Here is a 25,960-nt window from a genome sequence, read left to right as displayed (position 1 = left end):
ATTTTAAATTATTATTACTGTATTATGGGTTATGCATGTAATAATGCCTAAGTTAAGATTGCCTAACACGTCCCATTATAAAAAGCAGTCGTGGGAAGTCCACAGGGAGCATGACAACCTATCATCATTATCAGTTACTCTGTTAGTTCACATGGCTGAGGTCTGTGCTGTGTATGTAAAGGTTCCTACCCTACTAATGACCCAAGTGGGTGTCAGTATGATTCCATGTGATGGAATTTTGTTTTTTTCAGTTTGGTTTTTTAAAAACTTAGGAAATACTCTACACAAAAACTACATTAAAATTGTTATGGTTGCAAAGTGAAGTACATAACCAACTTCAATTCACCCCTCCTCCCCCGGCCTGTATGCATTACAATACTCTCTTTAATTACATGATCACATACTATTTTATTACTTCAGTAAAATATTAAAGCATAACAGTGGGCAAGATTAATCCCTGGTGTAATTCCATTGGTTTCAGTGGAATTACATGAAGGATGAATCTGGCTCGTATTCTATGAGTAGTGAAACTTGGAGCACTTGAGGACAGGCTATCAGTGCCTACACTGAAGAAATTATCTTTGTACCAGGCATTGTGTTTTTCAAGATGAGTAAGCAAAATAAGGTCATTACCAAAATGATACCTCTGTGACTTCCCTTACACATTTGATACTGATAATCAGAAGATAGGTGTTGTAATAGCAAAGACACAAATAATCACTAATGAGGATGCTACCTATTTACAAGTGACCAAAAGGAGGGCTGAAATGCAATGGAATTTTTCTCATGACTCATTAAATAATTGGTCTACAAAACACAAAAGTTCCCATTGTTAAGGAATGAAAAATGCACTATAGTTTCATGGGGCTGGATTCTACCCACACTTACACTCTGTGCAACCCTATGACGTGGATCGTTAAGGCCGATTTGTGGACTTTGGCACAAACAATCTCCTAATCAGAGCTGGAGCTTGGCATACTCTGGAATGTGTGTCCAAGAGTGGCATTCAAAGCCTTCTCTGGCATGGCACATAAAGAGCCTCTACAGACTCATGCACAAACCCCTGATTCTTTCTGTTTTGTCTGTCCCTGAGGACTCAGGCAAGAACACACTGGTCACTAAAATATACATCACAGTAGAAATATCTAATTATACCTTTCACAACTGTCTGTATATTTTAGACAACTCATAGTGTTTGATTACTTAATTACCCATTTTTCCCTAATAGAGTGTGAAATCTTCATGGCCAATATGTAATTGGACTACCAGCAGGAAGCCTCCAGGGACAATAGCCATCTGTTAAAGATGTATGTAATGTTGAAGCCATGTCGGTCCCAGGACATGAGCAAGACCGGGGGAGGGGAGAGTGATGTAATATCTTTTACTGGACTAACTTCTGTTGGTGAGGGAGGCAAGCTTGTCTCTCTCTCACCAACAGGAGTTGGTCCAATAAAATATGTTACAGGTTTCAGAGGGGTATCTGGGTTAGTCTGTATCAGCAAAAACAACAAGGAGTCTTTGTGGCATCTTAGAGACTAACAAATTTATTTGGGCATAAGCTTTCATGGGCTATAACCCAATTCATTGGATGCATGGAGTGAAAAATACAGTAGGCAGGTATAAATATACAGCACATGAAAAGATGGGAGTTGCCTTACCAAGTGAGGGGATCAGTGCTAATGAGGCCAATTCAATCAGGGTGGAGGTGGCCCATTCCCAACGGTTGACAAGAAGGTGTGAGTATCAACAGAGGGAAAATTACTTTTTGTAGTGACCCAGTCACTCCTAGTCTTTAATCAGGCCTAATTTGATGGTGTCAAGGAGAAGATCAAGAATGAGCTCTCAAAACTGGAGACTCTCATAAAAAAAACAATCTTCCACACAAACTTCCTCGTGGCTGGACTTTACAAAAACTAAACAAGTCATTTACAACACACACTTTGCTTCTTTACAGAGGAAAAAGGACACAACTATCTAAACGCCTACATGCCACAAGAGGCCACAACAGTGGTACCCTTAACTCACCCAATAATATTGTTAATCTATCCAGTTATACTCTTAGCCCAGCAGAAGAGTCTGTCCTATCTTGGGGCCTCTCCTACTGCCCCACCACCACCACAAACATGATACAGTTCTGCGGTGACCTGGAATCCTACTTTCGCTGTCTCTGACTCAAGGAATATTTCCACCACACCACTGAACAGCACACTAACCCACAGAAACCTTCCTACCAATGCTACAAGAAGAAAGATTCTGCATGGACTCCTCCTGATGGTCAAAACAACAGACTGGACTTCTACCTACAGTGCTTCCACCGATGTGCACGGGCTGAAATTGTGGAAAAGCAGCATCACTTGCCCACGAAAGCTTATGCCCAAATAAATTTGTTAGTCTCTAAGGTGCCACAAGGACTCCTCGTTAAAATATATTAGTTCACCCATCTTGTCCCACCTGCTAAAGATAGCAGTTAGAAAATCTTGAACTGGTAGTTGCTGCCAACTCAAGAACAAGAGTTGTTAAAAGTCAATTGATCTGAACTTATTTTTTTTTATAAACTTTGTCTGCTTTGGGTAAGAACTGATTCATTATCTTTTATCGGTACATATTATTGTTTCATCTGCCTTGAAATGGTAGCTGCAAGCACCATGCAGAGGATGATTAAGCAAGATCCAGGGGGTCTAGTCCCTGCAGTCAGAGGGAGCTGAGACAGAGCAGTGAATCAGAGGCACAGCAGCAGGTGGTAGCGCAATGCACAATTGATTGCTGCCTGATGGGGTGGGCTGAGTGAGAGGAATATCAAGGATGCAGGAAGGGAAGGAGGAAAAGAATTCATATGGAAAGAAGGGTCTGCCAAAGAGCAGCAGTCCTTGACACCAGTATTGGTTTAACTAAATCAGTTTAAAAACACACCTTTAGATTAACTGGTGCAATTTAGTGTGTAGATAAGGCCTTCAGTACATCACCACTATGGAAGAATACTGTGACATTGGACCTGATTCTCTTCTGCCTTGTGCCCTATGTCAGGGGTGGGGAACCTTTTGTCTATCAGGGGCCACTGACCCACAGAAAAAAATCAATCGCAAATAAAAAGCAAGGGTCTGATCCAAAACCTATGCCATTGACTACCCTGGTCTTTGGATCAGACACTGTGATGCAGTTCTTGCCGTAAATCATCCCTACCATCCCCTGGTGTTGTCGTGTGGCTCTTCTCTGAATTCCCCCCGGTTTGTCAGTATATTTCTGGGGGACCCAGAGCCAAGTGCAGGAAGCCCAGGAGAGTGGGGGAGGCTCCTCCCCAGAACTGGACAGAGAGGAGCTGTCCTCTCCCTGCTCTGGGGTGGGCGGCCCAGTGGCATAGCCAGGACAGGACACTTGGATGGGCCCAATGACAGGGAGTGGCGTGGGAGGGGGGCAGGATGGATTGGGGCCGCCTCTCCCCTGCCCCCTCCAGCTGGCCTTGCGGGGGCGATGGACCCAGGCGCACCAGCCAATTGGGGGGCCCCAGGCACGCACCCAGCTCTGAGAGGGACTTGTGTGTGGGTACGCCCCTGCTCCCAACCACCACCACCCCCGCCAACTGGAGTGCCGGATGGTCAGAGCAGGGCGAGCTCCTGACCCTGCTCCCCACCTGGAGCGCCGGATGGTCAGAGCAGGGCAAGCCCCCAACCCCGCTCCCTGGCTGGAGCGCCGGACGGTCAGAGCAAGGCGAGCCCCGAACCCCGCTCCCCGGCTGGAGCGCCAGGTGGGCGGAGTGGGGCAAGCCCCCAACTCCGCTCCCCGGCTGGAGTGCCAGGTGGGCGGAGTGGGGCGAGCCCCCAACCCCACTTCCCAGCTGAAGCGCAGGGTGGGCGGAATGGGGCAAGCCCCTGACCCCACTCCCCAGCTGGAGCGCAGGGCAGGCGGGGTGAGGCGGGGCCGGATGAAATTAAGCAACAGGCCGGATCTGGCCCACGGGCCGTAGGTTCCCCATGCCTGCCCTATGTGATGACATTTACACCTGTGCAAAGTGTGTGTAAAATGTTACTGTGCTAACATGGTACTGTTTTACATCCAGATTGCACAGATGGAATGACAATATAAGATGCAAAGTAGTAGGGAATCAGACCTATTGATTCCACAGGGGAAGAGCCTACATTTCCCTATATGCAGGGAGAATGATTTGCTAGACTGGCGAGGAGGAAACATATAGCTCATTGCTGTAGAGCTAACAAAAAAGTATTCCACAAAAATTAGACTCACAAATAAAACAACATTATCCATACCCTACGGTTTATTTCATTTTCATGCCAGGTCTTTTGGGGCTGAATGGAGTGTCTGTGGTTTTCCAGAGATTGATGGACTAGGTTCTTCAGCCACCCAGCCAATATGCTATAGCAGGGGTTGGCAGCCTTTCAGAAGTGGTGTGCTGAGTCTTCATTTATTCACTCTAATTTAAGGTTTTGCATGTCAGTAATACATTTTAACGTTTTTAGAAGGTCTCTTTCTATAAGTCTATAATATAACGAAACTATTGTTGTATGTAAAGTAAATAAGGTTTTTAAAATGTTTAAGAAGCTTCATTTAAAATTAAATTAAAATGCAGAGCCCCCCGGACCAGTGGCCAGGACCCAGGCAGTGTGAGTGCCACTGAAAATCAGCTCGCGTGCCGCCTTTGGCACATGTGCCATAGGTTGCCTACCCCTGTGCTATAGGATGTAGTAGTGTACAGCTAGGATGGGAGTCCCATCTGACTAAAGTGGAACAGTCCTCTAGTAATTAAAGTAGGCTGCCTGGACAGTTGATCCTTCCAGATGTGTAATAGTTAAAAATGAGACAAAATCCCTAGATACTTCCTTGGAAATGGCCCCGTCAGGCCTATAGTTAGCAAAGTGCAGGCCTCGCAAGATTTTTCCCCACTCACTGTCAGTTCCATCACTTTCAGTTCTAAGGATTGTGATGGAGAGGTCAAAGTTCAGATTTGGAATTTTTCCTGAAATCAGTGGCCCATAATGAACGAGAGTACCATATTTCAAGATTCTAGTTCAAAAGGCCAATTAAATAGTTAAAATTCTATAGAACGGCTGATGACCTTTTGGTGAACTCCAATAGAAAAGTGGAAGTTCAAATGTTGGATCTTCTTTTTTCCAGTATTCAGAGGCCCACAATGTGTGAGTGTCCCAAATTTCAATCTTCTAGTTCAATGGGAACAGGAAATTAATTGTGTTAGAGTCATCTTCATTGTATAGCTAGGTTTACTAAACTAGAATCATTGCTTTACAGTATCCAGTTTTTTTCCAGACACAAATTTGTGTCCCAGTATTATGATGTTTTAACAGGCAGTAATTTGGAAACAAGGTCACACTGCATCAAAACATCATATTACTGTGAACATGGGGTTGTTTTTCAGGTCCACAAAAAGATTTTAGGACTTATTAATATCTCACAAGGTATGGCTTCAGGATATAAGGTTGCTGCAACAAAACTGAAATGAACCTACAAATACTGGGGTGTGTATTAATTACAATTATAGTATAATACACAAGCAAAGTCTGCATCAGTGTTTCTAAGAAAAACTGTGTAATCTCCATGTAAATATTGCATGTAACTCAAGTCTTCAGTTCATTAAAGTAATCTCTTGTTAGTTTCTTAGATTCTTCTTCAATGTCTTGAATTTGAGTACATGGATAAAAGATGAATGGAGTCAGATATATGATTCTCTTTATGTAAAAGAAAACTGGATTGATCCATTACTAGGGTAAGTACTAAATATTCAATATATTTGAAAGTTTAAAGGTGACATCATGGAAAAAGGTCCTCCTGAAAATTCAGTTTGCTTTAAAATATATTTCTTTGCAATTTGCTATGTTTATAAAACCATATGGTCCAATCCTGCTCCTATTGTAGTCAATGTCAAAACTCTTATTGGCCTCAATGGGAACAGGGCAGACCCTTTAATTTATCCATAAGTGAGTTACTTAGCTCTAAGAAAAGTTCTCTCATAGATGTTACATGCTAGTTTCCCCAATCCAGTAAAGTACAGAAAATGAAACTGGAACACATTATATTAAAATCAGATTGAAATCAAAGGGTCAAACAACTATCTTATAAAGTTAGGCTTCGATCCAACAGAACTTTAAGCACATGACTAATCCCACTGACTTCAATGAAACAACTCTCATGGTTGAGATTGTATACGTTTAAGTGCTTTGCTGGGTCAGGACTCTAGGGCTGTCTGCAAGTTCAACAACAGTTCTAACATGTAGACACAGGGCCAAACTCTGTTAGACTAAGCATATACCAGCTGTGTCCGCTGATATAGAGTATAAACCATCATCTAACTCAGTTGTTAAATTTAAAAAACCACTGTTTAGGTGGAGGCAAAGTAGTAAACGCAGCGGTATAAATTCTGTCTTGAAATACACACACAATTCCAGTAAAGTCAGCGTGAGTTGCAGATGTGTGTGTGCTGGCAGAATTTGGCCCATTCCATCCCCAGTAATTCAAAACACAATGGCTGCTTCCAGTGACTTACAAATATTTTGAAATCTGTGATTAGTATTTCATTAGGTGTAAGCCCCCTGAGCCTGATTGTCATTTACACTCAGTGTAAAGGGCTCTTAAAATGGACATAAATTAAATTTACACCCTCTTTGAGGGCACTTCTTACACTGTTAGAGTGCTGTAAAACACTTTAGAGTTTCATGAGCATCAGGGGCATTGTTTTTGTTAGTCCCTGTATCATCTTTTCAACGTATTGGTCCCTCTTTTCGTACTGAGGAGCCTGAGCCTGTATCTTCTGCTGAGGCAAAATTCTCATCAGAATCAACAGGCACTTGGCCTGAATAAGGAGTGCAGGACTGGGCCCATAAAGTAGAAATATCTAGTTGATATTATATAGCGATGAATACTCACGGCTCTGCTCTCCAGGGGCGGCAGGAGCTTCTTAAAAATGGGGGGGCCACTGGAATCCAAACAATGGCCCCGCCCCACACACGCTGCCCTTTCCCTCCCAAGGCACTGCCCTTGCTCCGCCCCTTCCCCCCAAGGTCCTGCCCTGTCTCTTCCCCCAAGGCCCCGCTCGCTCTTCTCTGCCCCTTCCCCCCGCTTGCCCTTAGGGCTGGTAAAAAGTGGGGGGCCCATGTCCTCCTAGCCCCCCTGTTCCAGCGCCCTGCAGCTCTCAATAAGTGTACATATCTCACATAGAAGTCAATGGGAGTTGCTCAGGTGCATCCAACAGCCCTATTTGGCCATTAGGTTTGAAATTTGCATCAAAGGGTTGCAAGTGTAACCATGAGTAATAAACTTGACAGCCTCAAATGTGTTGAATGTACTTTTGTTCACTGAGCCTGCTCCAGTTTCACTAAAGTTAGTGGAAAGGATCCTACTGACTTCAATGGGAGTTGGATTGCACGGTGGGCTAGATCCACAAAGGGACTTAGGTGCCTTTCCACCCAGTGGAATCCACAGCCCTGAGTTTGCTGCCCAGACTCTGTATACAGTGAGTGAGTAGAGATAAGCATCTAAGAAGGGGATCCACAAAAGCCAGAACACTGAGGAGGGAGAAGCCTAAGCTAGGCAAGAGGAAAGGCTGAGGAGAGGGTTGGGTCATAAACCTCACCCCGCAAAGAGACTTAGAACCCTCTGCTGGAGTTAGGCACCTAACTCATATCTTGCAAAAATGCTGGAGCAGAAGTGGTGGTGCTACCCTCCGCCCTATAACTTTTAGCCCAGTAGTTAGAGCATTCACCCAGGATGTGGAGGAGCTGGGTTCAATTACTCTCTCTGCATGATGGTGCAAAGGGATTTGAACTTGTTCCCCCCTGCTCTGGAGAATTCCCTAACCACTGGACTAAGGGATATTCTGGGGCAGGTTTTTCCTAATCTCTCCTGCTGCAGCTGTTTCCTGGTATATAAATAGTTAAATATGCATTGGGCCAGAGAAGGAGTGAGAATAATTCCATAGTCTAGTGGTTAGGGCACCATGTGGTGTGTGGTGGACCCAGGTACCAGTCCTCCTGTTTCAATGTAAATTAAATTATTTATACACTGTAGAACAATTTCAACAGGAGAGACTGAGAAAGACCTACCCCAGAATACCTTCTAGACCAATGGCTAGTGCTTTCTCCTCCAAGATTTAGCAAGGGAGACTTAAGTTCATAAAAAAAGAAGAATGGTCATATTAGGTCAGACCAATGTTTCAACCTAGCCCAGTATCCTGTCTTCCAGCAGCGGCCAATGCCAGATGCTTCAGAGGGAATGAACAGAGAAGGGCAATTATCGAGTGCTCCATCCCCTGTTGTCCAGTCCCCGATTCTGGCAGTCAGAGGTTTAGGGACACCCAGAATATGGGGTTATGTCCCTGACCATCTTGGCTAATAGCCATTGATGAACCTGCAACTGCAACTGCTTTGGAGGACAGGATCATAATTCAAAATGATCTGGACAAATTGGAGAAATGGTCTGAGTTAAACAGGATGAAATTTAACAAAGACAAATGCAAAGTGCTCCACTTAGGAAGAAAAAATCAGTTTCACACATACAAAATGGGAAGAGACTGTCTAGGAAGGAGTACGGCAGAAAGGGATCTAGGGGTTATAGTGGACCACAAGCTAAATATGAGTCAACAGTGTGATGCTGTTGCAAAAAAAGCAAACGTGATTCTGGGATGTATTAACAGGTGTGTTGTGAGCAAGACACGAGAAGTCATTCTTCCGCTCTACTCTGCTCTGGTTAGGCCTCAGCTGGAGTATTGTGTCCAGTTCTGGGCACCGCATTTCAAGAAAGATGTGGAGAAATTGGAAAGGGTCCAGAGAAGAGCAACAAGAATGATTAAAGGTCTTGAGAACATGACCTATGAAGGAAGGCTGAAAGAATTGGGTTTGTTTAGTTTGGAAAAGAGAAGACTGAGAGGGGACATGATAGCAGTTTTCAGGTATCTAAAAGGGTGTCATAAGGAGGAGGGAGAAAACTTGTTCACCTTAGCCTCTGAGGATAGAACAAGAAGCAATGGGCTTAAACTGCAGCAAGGGAGGTCTAGGTTGGACATTAGGAAAAAGTTCCTAACTGTCAGGGTGGTTAAACACTGGAATAAATTGCCTAGGGAGGTTGTGGAATCTCCATCTCTGGAGATATTTAAGAGTAGGTTAGATGAATGTCTATCGGGGATGGTCTAGACAGTATTTGGTCCTGCCATGCGGGCAGGGGACTGGACTCGATGACCTCTCGAGGTCCCTTCCAGTCCTAGAATCTATGAATCTATGAACCTATCCTCCATGAACTTACCTAATTCTTTTTTGAACCCAGTTATACTTATTCATTTTCTCCACACCATTCATGATTTTAGAGGCTGTTGTCATATCCCTCTTTAGTTTTCTCTTTTTTAAACTGAACAGTCCCAGTCTTTTTAATCTCCCCTCATATGGAAGCTGTTCCATACCCCTAATCATTTTTGTTGCTTGTCACTGTACTTTTTCCAATACATCCTGGGTTAGTGCTCTAACCTTGGGCTAAAAGTTGGAGAGGGGGAATTCTCCTGCAGCTTTTTTGTGTGGGTTTAGGCATGCTCAGAGCATGCCTACCACATTGGACCCTGCGGGGGAATGTGTAGTTTGAGGATCCCACTGTGGCTTAGGCATGAGATAGATGTCTGAGTGCTTAGCAGGGCCGGCTCCAGACACCAGCCAACCAAGCACGTGCTTGGGGCGGCACCTGGTAAGGGGCGGCCAATCTTGGAGTGGCGGGGAGCAGCGTGGCGGGGCGCTCCGCGGGGAGGGGTTCGGCAGCGCGGCACTGCGTGGGGGGGATTTTCGGCAGCGCGGTACTCCGGGGGGCGCTCGGGGATGTTCAGCGGCGGGGCGCTCGGCAGGGATGTTCGGCAGCGCGGCGCTCCACGGGGGTTTCAGCAGCGCTCCGCGTGGGGGGGTTCGGCAGCGCGGCGCTCGGCGGAGGCTGTTTGGCAGCACGGTGGGGGGCGGGGGCTGTTTGGCGGCGCTCCGCGCGGGGGAGTTCAGCAGCGTGGCGCTCGGCGGGGGGGGGGGGTGGGGGGGCGGGGCGCCCGGGGAGGGGGGGGGTCGGGGGGGGGGGGGGGGGCAGGGGGTGGGGGGGTGTTACAGCGGGGCAGCGCCTTTTTTTTGCTGCTTGGGGCAGCAAAAAAGTTAGACCCAGCCCTGGTGCTTAGATTGAGATGGCTGTGCACATGCTCACTGGCAGAAATTTAACAACTAGAGGACTTTAATGGTGGAAGTTTAGGCACCTACAGAATTAGGCATCAGATTCACATAAAAAAGAATCTAACACATCAGAAAAGGGCAGATAAATAAACAGTGACAAGTTTTTAAAGTGCTTGTACACAAATGCTAGAAGTCTAAATAATAAGATGAGTGAACTAGAGTGCCTTGTGATAAAGGAGGATATTGATACAATAGGCATCACAGAAACCTGGTGGACTGAGAGCAATCAATGGGACACAATCATTCCGGGGTACAAAATATATCGGAAGGACAGAACAGGTCGTGGTGGCGGGGAGTGGCACTATATGTGAAAGAAAATGCAGAATCAAATGAAGTAAAAATCTTAAGTGAATCCACATGTTCCATAGAATCTCTATGGATAGAAATTTTATGCTCTAATAAGAATATAACATTAGGAATCTATTATAGACCACCTGACCAGGACAGTGATAGTGATGATGAAATGCTAAGGAAAATTAGAGAGGCTATCAAAATTAAGAACCCAATAATAGTGGGGGATTTCAATTATCCCCATATTGACTGGGAACATTTCACTTCAGGACGAAATGCAGAGATAAAATTTCTCGATACTTTAAATGACTGCTTCATGGAGCAGCTGGTACGGGAACCCACAAGAGGAGAGGCAACTCTAGATTTAGTCCTGAGTGGAGCACAGGAGCTGGTCCAAGAGGTAACTATAACAGGACCGCTTGGAAATAGTGACCATAATACAATAGCATTCAACATCCCTGTGGTGGGAAGAATATCTCAACAGTCCAACACTGTGGCATTTAATTTCAAAAGGGGGAACTATGCAAAAATGAGGGGGTTAGTTAAACAGAAGTTAAAAAGTACAGTGACTAAAGTGAAATCCCTGCAAGCTGCAGACACCATAATAGAGGCCCAACTTCAATGTATACCCCAAATTAAGAAACACAGTAAAAACTAAAAAAGAGCCACCGTGGCTTAACAACCATGTAAAAGAAGCAGTGAGAGATAAAAAGACTTCCTTTAAAAAGTGGAAGTCAAATCCTAGTGAGGCAAATAGAAAGGAGCATAAACATTGCCAAATCAAGTGCAAGAATGTAATAAGAAAAGCCAAAGAGAAGTTTGAAGAACGGCTAGCCAAAAACTCCAAAGGTAATAACAAAATGTTTTTTAAGTACATGAGAAGCAGGAAGCCTGCTAAACAACCAGTGGGGCCCCTTGATGATCGAGATACAAAAGGAGCGCTTAAAGACGATAAAGTCATTGCGGAGAAACTAAATGGATTCTTTGCTTCAGTCTTCATGGCTGAGAATGTTAGGGAGAGTCCCAAATCTGAGCTGGCTTTTGTAGGTGACAAATCTGAGGAACTGTCACAGATTGAAGTGTCACTAGAGGAGGTTTTGGAATTAATTGATAAACTTAACATTAACAAGTCACCGGAACCAGATGGCATTCACCCAAGCGTTCTGAAAGAACTCAAATGTGAAGTTGCGGAACTATTAACTAAGGTTTGTAACCTGTCATTTAAATCGGCTTCTGTACCCAATGACTGGAAGTTAGCTAATGTAACGCCAATATTTAAAAAGGGCTCTAGAGGTGATCCCGGCAATTACAGACCGGTAAGTCTAACGTCGGTACTGAGCAAATTAGTCGAAACAATAGTTAAGAATAAAATTGTCAGACACATAGAAAAACATAAACTATTGAGCAATAGTCAACATGGTTTCTGTAAAGGGAAATCGTGTCTTACTAATCTATTAGAGTTCTTTGAAGGGGTCAATAAACATGTGGACAAGGGGGATCCAGTGCACATAGTGTACTTAGATTTCCAGAAAGCCTTTGACAAGGTCCCTCACCAAAGGCTCTTACGTAAATTAAGCTGTCATGGGATAAAAGGGAAGGTCCCTTCATGGATTGAGAACTGGTTAAAAGACCGGGAACAAAGGGTAGGAATTAATGGTAAATTCTCAGAATGGAGAGGGGTAACTAATGGTGTTCCACAAGGGTCAGTCCTCGGACCAATCCTATTCAACTTATTTATAAATGATCTGGAGAAAGGGGTAAACAGTGAGGTGGCAAAGTTTGCAGATGATTCTAAACTGCTCAAGATAGTTAAGACCAAAGCAGACTGTAACGAACTTCAAAAAGATCTCACAAAACTAAGTGATTGGGCAACAAAATGGCAAATGAAATTTAATGTGGATAAATGTAAAGTAATGCACATTGGAAAAAATAACCCCAACTATACACAGAATATGATGGGGGCTAATTTAGCTACAACAAGTCAGGAAAAAGATCTTGAAATCATCGTGGATAGTTCTCTGAAGATGTCCACGCAGTGTGCGGAGGCGGTCAAAAAAGCAAACAGGATGTTAGGGATCATTAGAAAGGGGATAGAGAATAAGACTGAGAATATATTATTGCCCTTATATAAATCGATGGTATGCCCACATCTCGAATACTGCATACAGATGTGGTCTCCTCATCTCAAAAAAGATATACTGGCACTAGAAAAGGTTCAGAAAAGGGCAACTAAAATGATTAGGGGTTTGGAACAGGTCCCATATGAAGAGAGATTAAAGAGGCTAGGACTCTTCAGCTTGGAAAAGAGGAGACTAAGGTGGGATATGATAGAGGTATATAAAATCATGAGTGATGTGGAGAAAGTGGATAAGGAAAAGTTATTTACTTATTCCCATAATACAAGAACTAGGGGTCACCAAATGAAATTAATAGGCAGCAGGTTTAAAACAAATACAAGGAAGTTCTTCTTCACGCAGCGCACAGTCAACTTGTGGAACTCCTTACCTGAGGAAGTTGTGAAGGCTAGGACTATAACAGCGTTTAAAAGAGAACTGGATAAATTCATGGTGGTTAAAATATCAAAATAACCTATGTATAAACAAAATGCAGCTGTTGCTCATTATTGTCTGTAACAAAAGGTATAAATGCTTGCTGTAATTGTTTACCTGTTAAAAAACCTGTTTAGCTCTCTCCCTCTATGCAGTTAATAATAATAATAAAAAAAGTATCTAACTTGCTGTACCCAAACAAAAAATAAAAACTCTGTTATTCTCCAACAAGTCCATTAATGGCTATTAGCCAGGATGGGTAAGGAATGGTGTCCCTAGCCTCTGTTTGTCAGAGGATGGAGATGGATGGCAGGAGAGAGATCACTTGATCATTACCTGTTAGGTTCACTCCCTCTGGGGCACCTGGCATTGGCCACTGTCGGTAGACAGGATACTGGGCTGACCTGGTACGGCCGTTCTTATGTTCTTATGTTATGTTCTTATGTTCAGATGAGTGGGGGTTTGAGGATCAAGGTGGTGCTTAAATGTTGCATTTAGGTGCCTAAGACCTTTTGCGGATCTAACCTGGCTCCCAGAAGTTACCCATTGGCATTACATCAGAATTATAGTACAGACTAAGATTCATAGAATATATGGGTTGGAAGGGACCTCAGGAGATTCTGAAGCTCCTTTTACATTCTCAGTGAGAGAGCTGAACTACATCATAAGGGAACCTCATTACACTACCCCTCTCTGATATGAAAATCTCAGTTATTCATTTACTCCCACCCTTTCTTTTGATGATGTGAGTGGCTGTAGACACATCAGAAGCCTATGTGCTCTTATGACAAAGGGGCTCTAAACCCAGAGAGAAAGAGGTGAAGATCACAGAAAAGTATTGGCTTCTGAAGAATTTGTGATATCAAGAAGGCAAGGTCTCAGTTAAAAGATGTTGCTCTTTCATTGCATTGTGACTGATGAGACTCTCAAACCTTCAATATTCAAGACCTGAGTGATTATGTATGGGATAGTAATGTGTCTTATTTAAGTATTAAGCCAGGACCAAATTACATTCATGTATTCCCCATTGACTTTGGTGGGGCTTGCAGCAGTGTAATTGAGAACAGAATTTGGCTTTAAGCTTTGAATGTTTTAATTCTGATATACACAAAAATAATGCAAAACAAAAAACCCAAACCATGTTGGATGTCCCACCAGCTTCACTTTTTGTTTGAGGGATTCATTTGCTCAAGCAAATTATTTATGTCCTTCCAATTTTTGATTAAATGAGATTTTGCTAGTGATACACTCGCTCTCTGTCAAATAATATGAACAATATTACTTAGACCATTTTCTGTCTTTGTTCCTTTCATCTGTACCTACTTTGTTTATAATAACTACCTCTCTGGCTTGCTGTCTGACACTGTTATAAAATGAACTTGCAATGTGCTTGTTTAGTCAGCATAAATTACCGTTGTTTCTCCTCAGATAAACAGTTTTATTAGAAATAGACTAACTTTTGTTCAAGAAGTGAAGTAACATTTTTGAGTGCCACAGTTTGTGCCACTAATCATTGGTACAAATCAATTGATCAATTGGTATAAACAGAAGAGCCAAAGTATTATCAAATTTGCATCATTGCCAATCTCAGATACTGCATTATTATGAATTTGTATAAGAAAAAATGAAAATAAGATTTACATTTATTTTTTAAAAGATGGCAGCCAAAAATAGAACAACTGATCAAGCAACTTGCTGACAAATTAGCTAATCGTGTTACCACTGTAAAGACTTCGACGGTCACAAAGCCAAAGGAATTTGATTTGACCACCCCTAAGCCACGAGCCATACCAATACCTGAGCCAATACCATTACAGGAGAAGCATCAACCTGTGAGTGGTTTTTATTCTTTGGACAATGTTAAGTTGTATGTGTTTTGTACTCAACCATACTATATGGTTAACAGTCTCTTCCTTGAAGTTATTTGAATCTAAAATAATTGAAGAAAAGCTACCAACACTGATGGAATAACAGGAAACAGTTTGGTGACCTGAGTTAAAGGCTAAATTTGTAGAAAATATTTCATAATGTCTTTAATCGATGTAATTGGTATTTTCTAAGCATATCATAGATACTCTTCTATAGCAAGGGAAGGAAAAGATAGCAAAAAGGTGGCTCCTACAATTGTTTGGAAGATAGAAAAATCCCAATGAAGCAACAGTTTATTCCTTGCCCCTTGAATGTATAACCTAACAGGTTGCTGCCAGCCCATGTAATGTGTAGATTATTCTGCTTTGGAGATCTACAGGTGCATATGGAAATAAACCCTCAAACTGTAACTTTTATAAAAATATATTGGTCTGATCCTGCTCCCCATCAAAGTAAATGGCAAAGCTCCCAGCAATTTCAATGTAGGCATAACCAACCCTAGATTTGCAGATTTGAGGATGGAATTTCATTGCCTGTTATGTGGGTTTGTGGTGTACCTTAATGTTAATGGTTAGCATTTAATATGTATTGCTCACATGTTAATGAGTGTAGAAGTTCTCTTGAAGGCCTAACTCTGTTTGTCTTTCTAACTTAAGCAGTCACATTGGGTAATATTCTAATTTCAGTCACACTGGTGTAATTCTGGAGTGACACAATGGACTTCAGTAGGGGTTTTTGGTTAAAGTAAACAGGATTTGGGCTAAGGTTGCTATGATTCACTGAATAAAGACTCCATGGTTGTTTATATTTAGTAATAGGCAACTGAGTTTAGGGCTATAGTTCTGGGCATTATCTATAACCTTTTATTAGCACATTAGGTTCTTAATAATACAAATGTTGAATGCTTACAAAAATCATTTTGCATCTTTGGGTAATAGTGCAATTTCATGGTAGCACATTGTAGAATTAATGGGATTTCACATTGAAACAACCAAATACCAGGTTCTGAAAAATTGCATTTTTTAATCACTTACTCAGTGTAGGAATGAATCATGTTATTGTCATATTTATACTCCCTGAGAGTAACTTTGCACTAACTCACACATATGTATTGAAGTTCATTTGTGGTACAAGGATTATATTGGATTTTATTTAAATTCAGATCAAGTCTGCCAAATTTGTTTAAGTGCTCATGAAAGGGAGAGTCTAACATCATTGTCACAGTATGAGCAGACACAGTGCTAACTTCTGGACATAACTCTGCAAATGAGCTTTGATTCTAACCTGTAACCCCATTGTCACCACCACTAGTTCAGATCCTGGAGCCCTCCAAAACAGAGAGTGAAAATCATGTTGAATTGTCTATTAGTTTGCTGATATGGACTAGCGTCCTCTTAAAACCTAGGTTGAGACCATGATATTTCTTTTGAAGTTGCAGCAAATTTGGTTGGTCCCTCACAGCCAGCCCAGATTGCAGGGTGTGGGCTAGGAAGATGGGAATTGGCTTGTATGTGGAATTGGCTAGTATGTGGTGGGTGGCTGTGCATTAAAGGGTGGCTCAGGCAGAAATAGGCCTCTTCTTGCTTCGCTCTGTATACTGCTGCCAATAAAATAGTGACCTCATAGCCAAAGGTTTATAATTTCTTGTCTCCCTCCTCATTTACATACCCCAAGCCATTTGCAGACACGGCTTTCTTCAAAGAAAGACTAGTGGTTTAGGTTGGGATTTTAAGAGGAACAGAAGGGAACTAGGTGCTCAACTCCCATTAACATGCAATGGTACTTAGACACCTAAATCCCCTAGGCTTCTTTGAAAATCCCAGCCATGATTTATAGTGTAATCTAATCCATTCCTCTAATATTAATACCATTTGTGATGAAATTATTACACAGCATTATTTTAGGTTTGTCTAGAATTAAAATGTACACATTGAAATGCATTAAGCCCCATTCAGCCCAGATAAAAGTTCTTGTAATTCCATTGGAGTTGTACATGTTAGGACCAGGGCCATATTTAGCCCACTCTTTATATGTTTCCTTGACCTTGTCCCTTTAACTGTGTCTCTGTTTTTTCTTAAAAATAATAACAAAATTAACAAACCCACTTGGCTAACATACAAGGTTTTATTTGGTAATATATTGATAATGTAATATTTAAACTCTATAATCTTGCTAGGTGTCAAAATAGAAACTCTTCATACAATACACATAAAATTACCCCTATCCTTGTCCATCTCACAACAATAATTTTTAAGGAAATACAAGAATGGTCACTGCCAAAGCTGAGAAGTGTTTACTCGCTAGGTATAGTTTGTATTCCCTTCCCCTCTTACTCCCCCGCTCCTAGTTTATCTTCTCCAGGCACTGTGAAATTGCCTCATTTCCATCCGATATAAAACATTACTTCTTGTGTGTATAGTTTTGAGTGGTTAAATAAAATTCAGTTGATATCTTACAAATCATTTGTCCAGTTGTCTCTTAATATTTAGGGCCACACTGTGCCTTTAAGGCACTGGTCTGTGTTGCAGGTAGTACAGAGTTACACAACCACTAGGGGAGCTTTAGGAGAGATTGTGCCTCCAGGAGCACACCTATTGCATAACCCATTAGAAGGCTACATCATGCTGCTCCTCTCTGCCTTCATGCATTTCGTCAGCAATTCTGGCCAGAGCAGAGAGGGGACATGGCCCAGTCTCTTCCACTTCTCCCACAGCAGTCCTCAGAGGCCAACCCATGCCAGACATGCCCTTTCCTTATATCCTTTGCTGGGTCATGTGTCAGACAGGTAGACCTTAACCCTTTCCTGGATGTTTTACTGTCCCACATTCCAAGACCTGAGTGCCTCTGTAACCTGTGAATGCTGCTGTGAGGACCCTCTCAATCCTCCACCCCCAAGCAATTCTATACCCACAACTGGCAAACCCTATCTAGAAGTATAGTGGAGCAAGAAGTATGTAGGAGAGGACAGCTGGCCTGATTCTCCCTCAGGCAACTTCAGGTTGATCTTCCCCTTTTCACTTTGTAAGCATAGAATTTCTTTCTCCTTTGGCTTTCGCCTGGCAAAGATGGACTTTCTTTAAAAAACTGAGTTAACAGCTCCTTTGGCTGACAGCACCTGGGACAGGGTTGACAAGGCCTGGACAGCCCCAGCCAAATAGCGATGGTTGGTGGATATTTATCCCTTTTATGCATTCAACCCCTAAAACTTTACCATTCATTTTATGGCACTAATAGAAAAGAAATCGCTACTTTTTAAATAACTGCTGTAGTTTTTCATTAGGGATAAATACCCCCTCCCCCCCCCCACACTAAGATTTATTGTTTGAAACATTCGGTCTTTCATACCCTGTATTACAGAAATTTCTGCCTTTTAATATAGGTTCCTCAGAGCACCTACAAACCTCCAAAGGAAAAACAGCACCTGCAGGAAATCAAGTATAGAAATCGCCGAAGAGCAGAGGTAAGTGTAGCATGATTTTATTTTTAATCCTCCCTCTCCTGCATCTGTTTGTTCTTTGAGGTAAGTTACAGTTTTCACAGCTTTAGGGCTCTATCCAATGCAAAAATGCTTCTGCAGCTGCTGGCCCACAGATCCTGTCTTTGAGCAATGAAGGCTGCTTCCTCTATCCCTTTCCCACACCCTTTGTCTGTCTTGTCTATTTTATTGTAAGGTCTTCAGGGCAGAGACCATCTTCTACTCACTGTTTGTTGCAACACAAATAATAGCAGTACAGTTACAAGAGGTAGTGCTTGTGGAAGCAGCCATGTGATGTTGTCCTAATGTAGCCAGTCAGGATTGCTCCATTTACATTCTCGTTCTTACGTAAGTGCCCAGTGCCATGCTGTTTCCCCCTCCATCTGCACTGATGCTGTGAAGGAGTCTATGGACTGGAGATAGCCCAGTGAAGGCTCTTGCCTCCCCCATGCCTGGCTCCTGCTCCACAGAGGGACTGAGGGGACAGTTTCTCTCCTACTGTGTTGAGTAGTTTGAGGGGCATTCCCCACTGCTTCTCCACTTCTCCCCAAGGAGAGGACACGAAGGAACTTGCACCCCACTGCTTCTGTTCTGCCCTACTATAATGAGGTATTAGTGGCCTTTCCTACACCCCATTGCATCTACTGCTTCACCTGACTCCAGGGTTAAGAGGTCAGGGTGCATGGCTGGGGTATTCCTCCAAGTCCTGCTTGTTCTCTCTGGCCATGTGGAGGGGGGCACTGGGGAACTTCCCCAGCTCTGTGGAACCCTGCAGAGATCCAGGAGAGGCTGCTCCTTTGCTCACATAGGACACACAGATAGTCAGTATGTGCTATTAACCATTAAGGGCTTTAAAAATTTAACATAATTTCTGTTTCCTAACTGAGAAATAATTTCATAGCATCATCCAGTTACAGAGAAATCTCAGTAGCTGCTGACTCATCTATAGTATTTGGTGCTGCGCATACCTGAGAGCTCCTCCCCAGAGCAGGCTCTGAAAGTGGGAGATCATCATGACTAGGAAAGCAGCAGAATTCAAGGTGCTGTGTGTTAAGAGGGGAGTGGGAGGGAAGGCCTGGAAAGGGCCCTAACACTTGATCTGCTGTGGTTATTTGAACTGATCCTGATTTTGAAATGAATCCTATTAAATAAGTCAGCTCCTATTAGGTTTAGGGCAGATTTCTGTCTTCTTCTCCTTGGAAGGAAATAATTACATGGCAGCTCCCTCTCCCATCATACCTCCCACAATGCAATCCCCATATAGAGGTGCTTTAGAAGCTTGATAAAAGGTCTGTTTTTTTACATCTTTTTATCTGTTCTCTCCCACCTGCATTCCACCAATGCCTTGTTCTAGTTTTCACTGACTGTACTGGCCTCTCTTCATGTCCTTGTGCATGCTGCATTTAGTTCAGTTCCTGTATGTAGTATATGCTGAACTGCCTACATATTTTGTTAGGGTCAAGCTTTCCTTTTGCCCTTTTGTTGCCTCATCTCGTTATAGGCATCTGGTGTTTTTTTTAAGTTCTTCACTTTCCAGCAGTATTACTTTATTTTGTATCCTTTCATTATGTCTGCGTTGTGCAGAATGTACATGCTTAGCACACATTATATGGAAAGATTGAAAGGGGAAAGAAACAAAGCACATTATCTGGATTGTCAAGAGTCTGCGATAACTGTAGAATCACTTAACTAGCAGCCACAGTCTCCAGTGGAGCAGATGCATGAATGCAAGCAACACAAAGGAAAGCCAAAGCAGAAAGTGAAGCTGCTGTAGCAGCAATTTTTGTCACTCTGAAATGGCATAAAAGGCATCCAAAGCATTCACAAAGGTCAGTTCCTTAGACTGTTCACTAAATGAAGCTGAAATTGTGGCTCCTGAAAAGAAAGATGCATATGGAAATGTCACTTATTCCGTCATAGAATTGCACACGTGACCGATGTATCAGAGCAATTCTAGAGAAGAGTGAAAACACCAGGAGCCTATCCCTGTGCATTTTATGCCAGGGCTAATGCTACACGTACAACTACTGTCCAGCTTAGCATCAGCACTCAGAGAGCCAGTGGAAAAGCCAGCATGCACCTCTCGCTTCTGGGGCTGCAGTTTACAATCAAAGGAAGTGTTATTGCTCAAGGACTAGCAAACTGAAAAATCAAGCACTGGCTGGATCATTATATGTGCTGTCCCCTTTAAACGGGTTCAGCTGGAGCTACTCATACCCTTGTGCCTCTTGGAGCAGCCCCTGGTGCCCAGGCTTCTCTTCAATTACCCCACTCCACCAATGCAGGAAAAGGAATAAGTTATCTTGCTTACTATGTGGAAACAAACACTGGTAAATGTGTGTTATATGCAGTGATGGGGCTTTCAACTAAGGTTCCAATCCTTCAATGAGCTTCGAAGTCTTTGGGGCTCCATGCAGGGGTCCACCCAGGAGAGATTATTGCAGAATCAGGGCCCTAACACAAGTCTTTCCTCAAGGATGAAAATTCATGTTGGCTTCATTCATTGAAAGCCGATTAATGTACTTGCCCATGCACACAGAAATGGAGCTAAATTTTTTAATGTTTGGCTACATCTCCTTAGGGATTGTGAGGGAAACATATCCAGGGCTAGATCATAGTGCAGTAAAGTAGGTGTGTTTTTTTTTTACGGTAGGTGCATTCTTTCCAAATAGGTTTCTAAAAATGCCACCCATTTGTCTTAATGGGCAGGAGCCTTGACTGGACCAGAGTCAGGGGCATGCACAGGGATTTAAATGTGACTACTTTTGGAGGGGCACTTTAAACATTGCCCCCACCCCCACACACCCAGTGCCCCTGGGCCCTGCTGCCTCCCCAACCTGCCAGGCCCTCGTTGCATCCCTGGGCTCCCCACCCATCCCCCCAGTGTTCCCAGCCCCACTGCCTGGCCCACCCCCATCGTCCTGATCTCCCTTCTATGCACCCCAGGCGGGCTCCAAACACTTACTGGATGCTGCAGCCAGGAAGGGGCGGGGCTCAGCAGGAGTGCTAGCTGCAGTGCCTTTCCCAGGCACATCCCTTCAGCCGCACTCAGCCCGACTCCCACCCTGGCAGAAAGGGGGAGGATGGGCTTGAGAGAGGGAATCCCAGGGCGGGGGGCCAGGGGACAGTGGTGGAGATGATTATTGGGCGGCCCGTGCCCCTGATTGCCCCCCTTTGTGCACGCCCCTGACTTCAGTAAAGTAGACCGCCACAAAAGGAGGGGGAGCACATGCCAGGAAATGCAGGAGTGGGGGGGTGCAGGAGCTCTCCATTTCCCATTGGCCAATCAAAGGGAGATGGGAGCTGATTGGAGCCTAACTCCTTCCACCCCACACATTTTTTTTAAACCTTGGCCTGGTGGGTTTTTTTTATTTTTCAATGGAGAATTTAAAATGTACCATATTTATAAAAATTATTTTGATTTTAGGAACTGCTGCTGGAAGCAAATGTTAGCCAGTTCAGGTGTGCAACGATAAAGCCTGAGAACAAAGCCCCGAGAGATGTAAGTTAAACAAAATTGGTAAATAAAAAAACTACTATCATGTGTTTTTATACACATTAATCACTTTTTTTATCCAAGTACTCAAAGGATCTCTCTGTATTTGGAGTTAGGAAGTATGATGCTATAAGTCCATCAAGGGGTTCTGGTGACATTCTAAACTACAAGAACCGAAGCCTGTCTACCTTGACACCAGATTCCCCAGGTAGAATTAAAGCCCTGCAATTTGATATGTGGATGTTTTTATTTTATATAATGCACAAATCCTGGTCTATGCTTCATTCACTGTGCAGGTTCTCCACTGGCTCCCTTTTCCTCACCCCAATACTCCTGCTGCTGCCGACCCTCCCCTCTTACCTGCCTACTTTTAACACTGCTCCAGCAACTTCCCTTGCCACTCTAGCAGTTCTCCTCTCATCCAACAGAGCAGTTTTCCATTAAATTGAAAGGGTACACAGCAGTTGAGTGAAAGCAGCTCTCGGTTTGATTAGGTGACTCCTGATTCACAGCTGTAGGATCATGCCCATTCACATAATATGATCACTGCAGTATCATATCTGTGTATCATTTATACCATGCCCATCACCATGTTACCCATGCACCTTCATTTGAGCATCTGTAGCTAGCAGCATAGAATGAAGTTCCCTGTCGTTGTCAGAATTCCACATACAGTTAATAATCTCATAAAGCAGGATATCAAAGGACATTTCATCTTCACAAAACTCACATCTTAAGAACTGACTATATTAGTGGCCTTTGGTAGTATTCCATATTCAATATTTCTGTAGCAAACATTAATGTTACTTTATTATTTTGGTATGTTAGCTATTTAAATACATTTCATAGTAATCAACAATAATTTTTCTCAGGACCTGTTCTGCAATTATTTGTTATGCAGAACTCTCAATGAGTTTGGAGAGCACAACAGGCTTTAAAGATGCTTTGATTGCAGTATCTAGTCCTCAGTGACATGTCTGCTCCTCCAAAGGGAATAATATTCAAGATACAATTTTGATATCTTTAATAAGATGGTTTTTCCTGAGTATTTGAAAACTATTTCTGAAATGAAAATATTTTTGGATGACTTGCAGTATATATCAGGCATTATGAAGAATAAAACGAAGTTCCAGGCTCAAAAGATCCAGGGCAAGGTGAGTAACATTTAGAATTTATAGATGTTACAAGTGTTTGAAAAGTGTAGACTGAAAGTCATGACCAGATTTGGAACTGGTGCAAATTGATACAACTCCTTTGTAATCAAGGGTATTCCACCACGGCCTATGGCCATGGGAATGGGATAGTTCAGGGGATTAGCAGAGGCCAGGAAATAGAGCCTTTCACCTCTAAGTCACTGGTTCACATCCAGGACCTAAAGAATGAGCAAACACCATGGTAATGACTATTTGGTGTAAGATGTGAAAAGAGATTGGTCTGTTATGTAGTTTCCATTAAACAGGTACCTAACTCATAAAACCCACAACACTGATTGCCTCTTTGCTGAGGCTACATCTACACTACAGGGGGGAGTCGATTTAAGATACGCAAATTCAGCTACGTGAATAGCGTAGCTGAATTCGACGTATCACAGCCGACTTACCCCGTTGTGAGGACGGCGGCAAAATCGACTTCTGCGGCTTTTTGTCGGCGGCGCTTACTACCACCTCTGCTGGTGGAGTTAGAGCGCCAATTCGGGGATCGATTGTCGCGTCCCGACGGGACGCGATAAATCGATCCCCGAGAGGTCGATTTCTACCCGCCGATTCAGGCGGGTAGTATAGACCAGACCATAGACCAGACCTTAGACTTCAGTAGTGGAAGTAGCAGGATGTGCTAGTTGCCTTGAGTATGTGTCTAGGGTCTCAGATGAGCTCAGGCTTGGAGTGGCTAACCCCTTGTGCTGCTGTGGCTACGCTCTATTTTAGCTTGCTAGCTCAATGAGAATCACAACCCAAACTTGAAGTGTAGACACACCCAAGACAGCATTGGGCAGCCTGCATTGCCTCTGCCTCAGCTGTGATTGTACTGTGGATAACAAAAGACTTCAGTCCCCAGGACTTTCAATCTGGCATTTTCATAATCATCAAGATGATACCAAAACAGAGTCAAAATAACAGAGAATGTCTCAGGATCAGATTCACTGTTAGTGTAAATGGGAAATTTGTCCCATAGTCTAAAGAAATAGATGCTTGCTCACCTTTATTGAACAATTCTTGATACTGATGTTTTAGCAGTACATAGGGCCAAATTCTGATCCCAGTTGCACCAGCACAAATTTTAAATAACTCCACTGACTTCAGAAGCTGGCCAGTAGGGTGGTGTTACACATACAACATAGGTTCATGCACCTATGATTCCCTCAAACCACCTGCATGTGCAAATCTGCTAACTATTCACAAATGGATAGTCATTTTATTTGTGAGGTCATTTAGATTTCAATTTCCCCCTTTGAAAATCTGGCCTCTGGAAAATATTTGTAAACCAGATCAGACACTGATGACTTACAGTGTTCAGCAATAACAGTAATACCACCACTATACTTACTGGCATTACATTAATAAGTCTATTTAAAAGTGCTGTCCCATATGATATGTCCAATTTGTTTTTAAAGTACTGCATAGCATTAAGACCCCTACTCCTTCCTCTCTTTGAAGAGCAAAGATACTTAAGAAAACCTTTACAAGGTTAACACACTCACAGGACCAACAGTAATTTGGACTCTGTTAAAGTCTGTGTCTGTTACACTTCCCTCTCAGACAATCTAAAATATTGAAACTTATCAGCTAGAGTGTTGGCTAGTGGGAATTAAACCCATTGGTTAAGCTGCATAAAAGAAAAATATGGATCCAGTGTCTTATTAAATTGATCAGGGACATTTTTAATAGTTGCTTGTATCTTTTCCAGTGGCGTAGTCATATTTATCTCATCCAAACACATTTGCCTTGAAGGTTGGTTAGGTGGCTTTCAGGGAGCTGCTATAAAACTTTCATAGCTGAGATAAGCATATTGTTTGAGTCTTAAAATAAATTCTACTTCCCACACCCACTCCCATTCATCCTTCATCTCCCAATAGACAATTGAGAAGATTTAGGAGGAACATGTGTAGAAATCAGGTCACAGACTCCATCTCAAAATAATCAAATTGTATAATATTTAAATAGATTAGGGTCAGTATGCAATTTACCATAGTTCATTTACCTTTTTGTGAGAACATCCATTGTACAATAAACACATTTTCTAGTCTCAGTCAGGCACATTGAAACTGCTGTGCAGACAAAACTGATTAACCACTGCTGTTACAAAATCTTTATTCTTTCTTTCCACTGCAAGCAGTGAGACAGTACAAATGGCTCATTACTCAGGCTCAGTCTGTCTAGTGCTCATAGGAGGTCCAGTTCTCTACATATTTATTGGTTTGGGGTGAAAAATAGTGTGTTCATTAGGTGGAAATACTGAATATGATTTTTTCCACAAGAATTACGCAAGTTTGCAGCCCCTTCTTCCTACTTGATAAGGGGGAAGGGATGACATGACAGAAAAGGGGTAATGTGAAATTCAGGTATTCACTGGTAATATATGCAATAGAAAAATCTATTTGGATACTTTTTTTGTACTTACCTGCACAAATCTTGGAATCCTTGTGTATCCTGGCTGTTTAGAGCATATTTTATTCAATCATAATTTTATTTATTAAACTGGAGATGGAACGTTTCTAGGTAAAATATTGTCCCCATACTCAGTTTCAATCCAGGATATTGGCCACTTTTCAGTCTAATCTACAGGAACTGAATATACTACATAAAGGGGGAATAAACAAGCAGTTTCCAAAAGCATAATAACTTCCACATATTTTAGTGAATGTTTCCAATTTAAAACCAATACAATATAAAAAATATAGGCTGGGGGGAGATCTCTGAATTCTGCACTCTTGAGTACATTTCCCAGCCCTGAAGAAGAGCTCTGTGTAAGCTCGAAAGCTTGTCTCTCTCACCAACCGAAGTAGGCCCAATAAAAGATATTATCTCATCCATCTGTAGAGATGGCAAGAGCAGTATAAGGAAAGAAAGGACTC

General features: G+C 42.7%; 1 protein-coding gene across 1 annotated transcript in view; it reads left to right on the top strand.

The window, feature by feature from the left end:
- The window catches only part of CFAP99 (cilia and flagella associated protein 99), an 85,284-nt gene that overhangs the window by 21,850 nt on the left and 37,474 nt on the right, over positions 1-25,960 (top strand). Inside the window, exons 4-8 of the mRNA XM_026648137.1 lie at positions 5,622-5,734; positions 14,706-14,880; positions 18,297-18,377; positions 21,820-21,894; positions 22,983-23,042. Coding sequence (XP_026503922.1) covers positions 5,622-5,734; positions 14,706-14,880; positions 18,297-18,377; positions 21,820-21,894; positions 22,983-23,042 — 504 coding nt within the window. The remainder of the gene's footprint in view (positions 1-5,621; positions 5,735-14,705; positions 14,881-18,296; positions 18,378-21,819; positions 21,895-22,982; positions 23,043-25,960) is intronic.

Source organism: Terrapene carolina, unplaced genomic scaffold (assembly GCF_002925995.2).
Source record: "Terrapene carolina triunguis isolate 2854851 unplaced genomic scaffold, T_m_triunguis-2.0 Scaffold66, whole genome shotgun sequence".
In the NCBI taxonomy this organism is placed as follows: Eukaryota; Metazoa; Chordata; order Testudines; family Emydidae; genus Terrapene; species Terrapene triunguis.
Note: the sequence above shows the minus strand (reverse complement) of the source record. Positions and strands in the feature narration are given on the sequence as shown.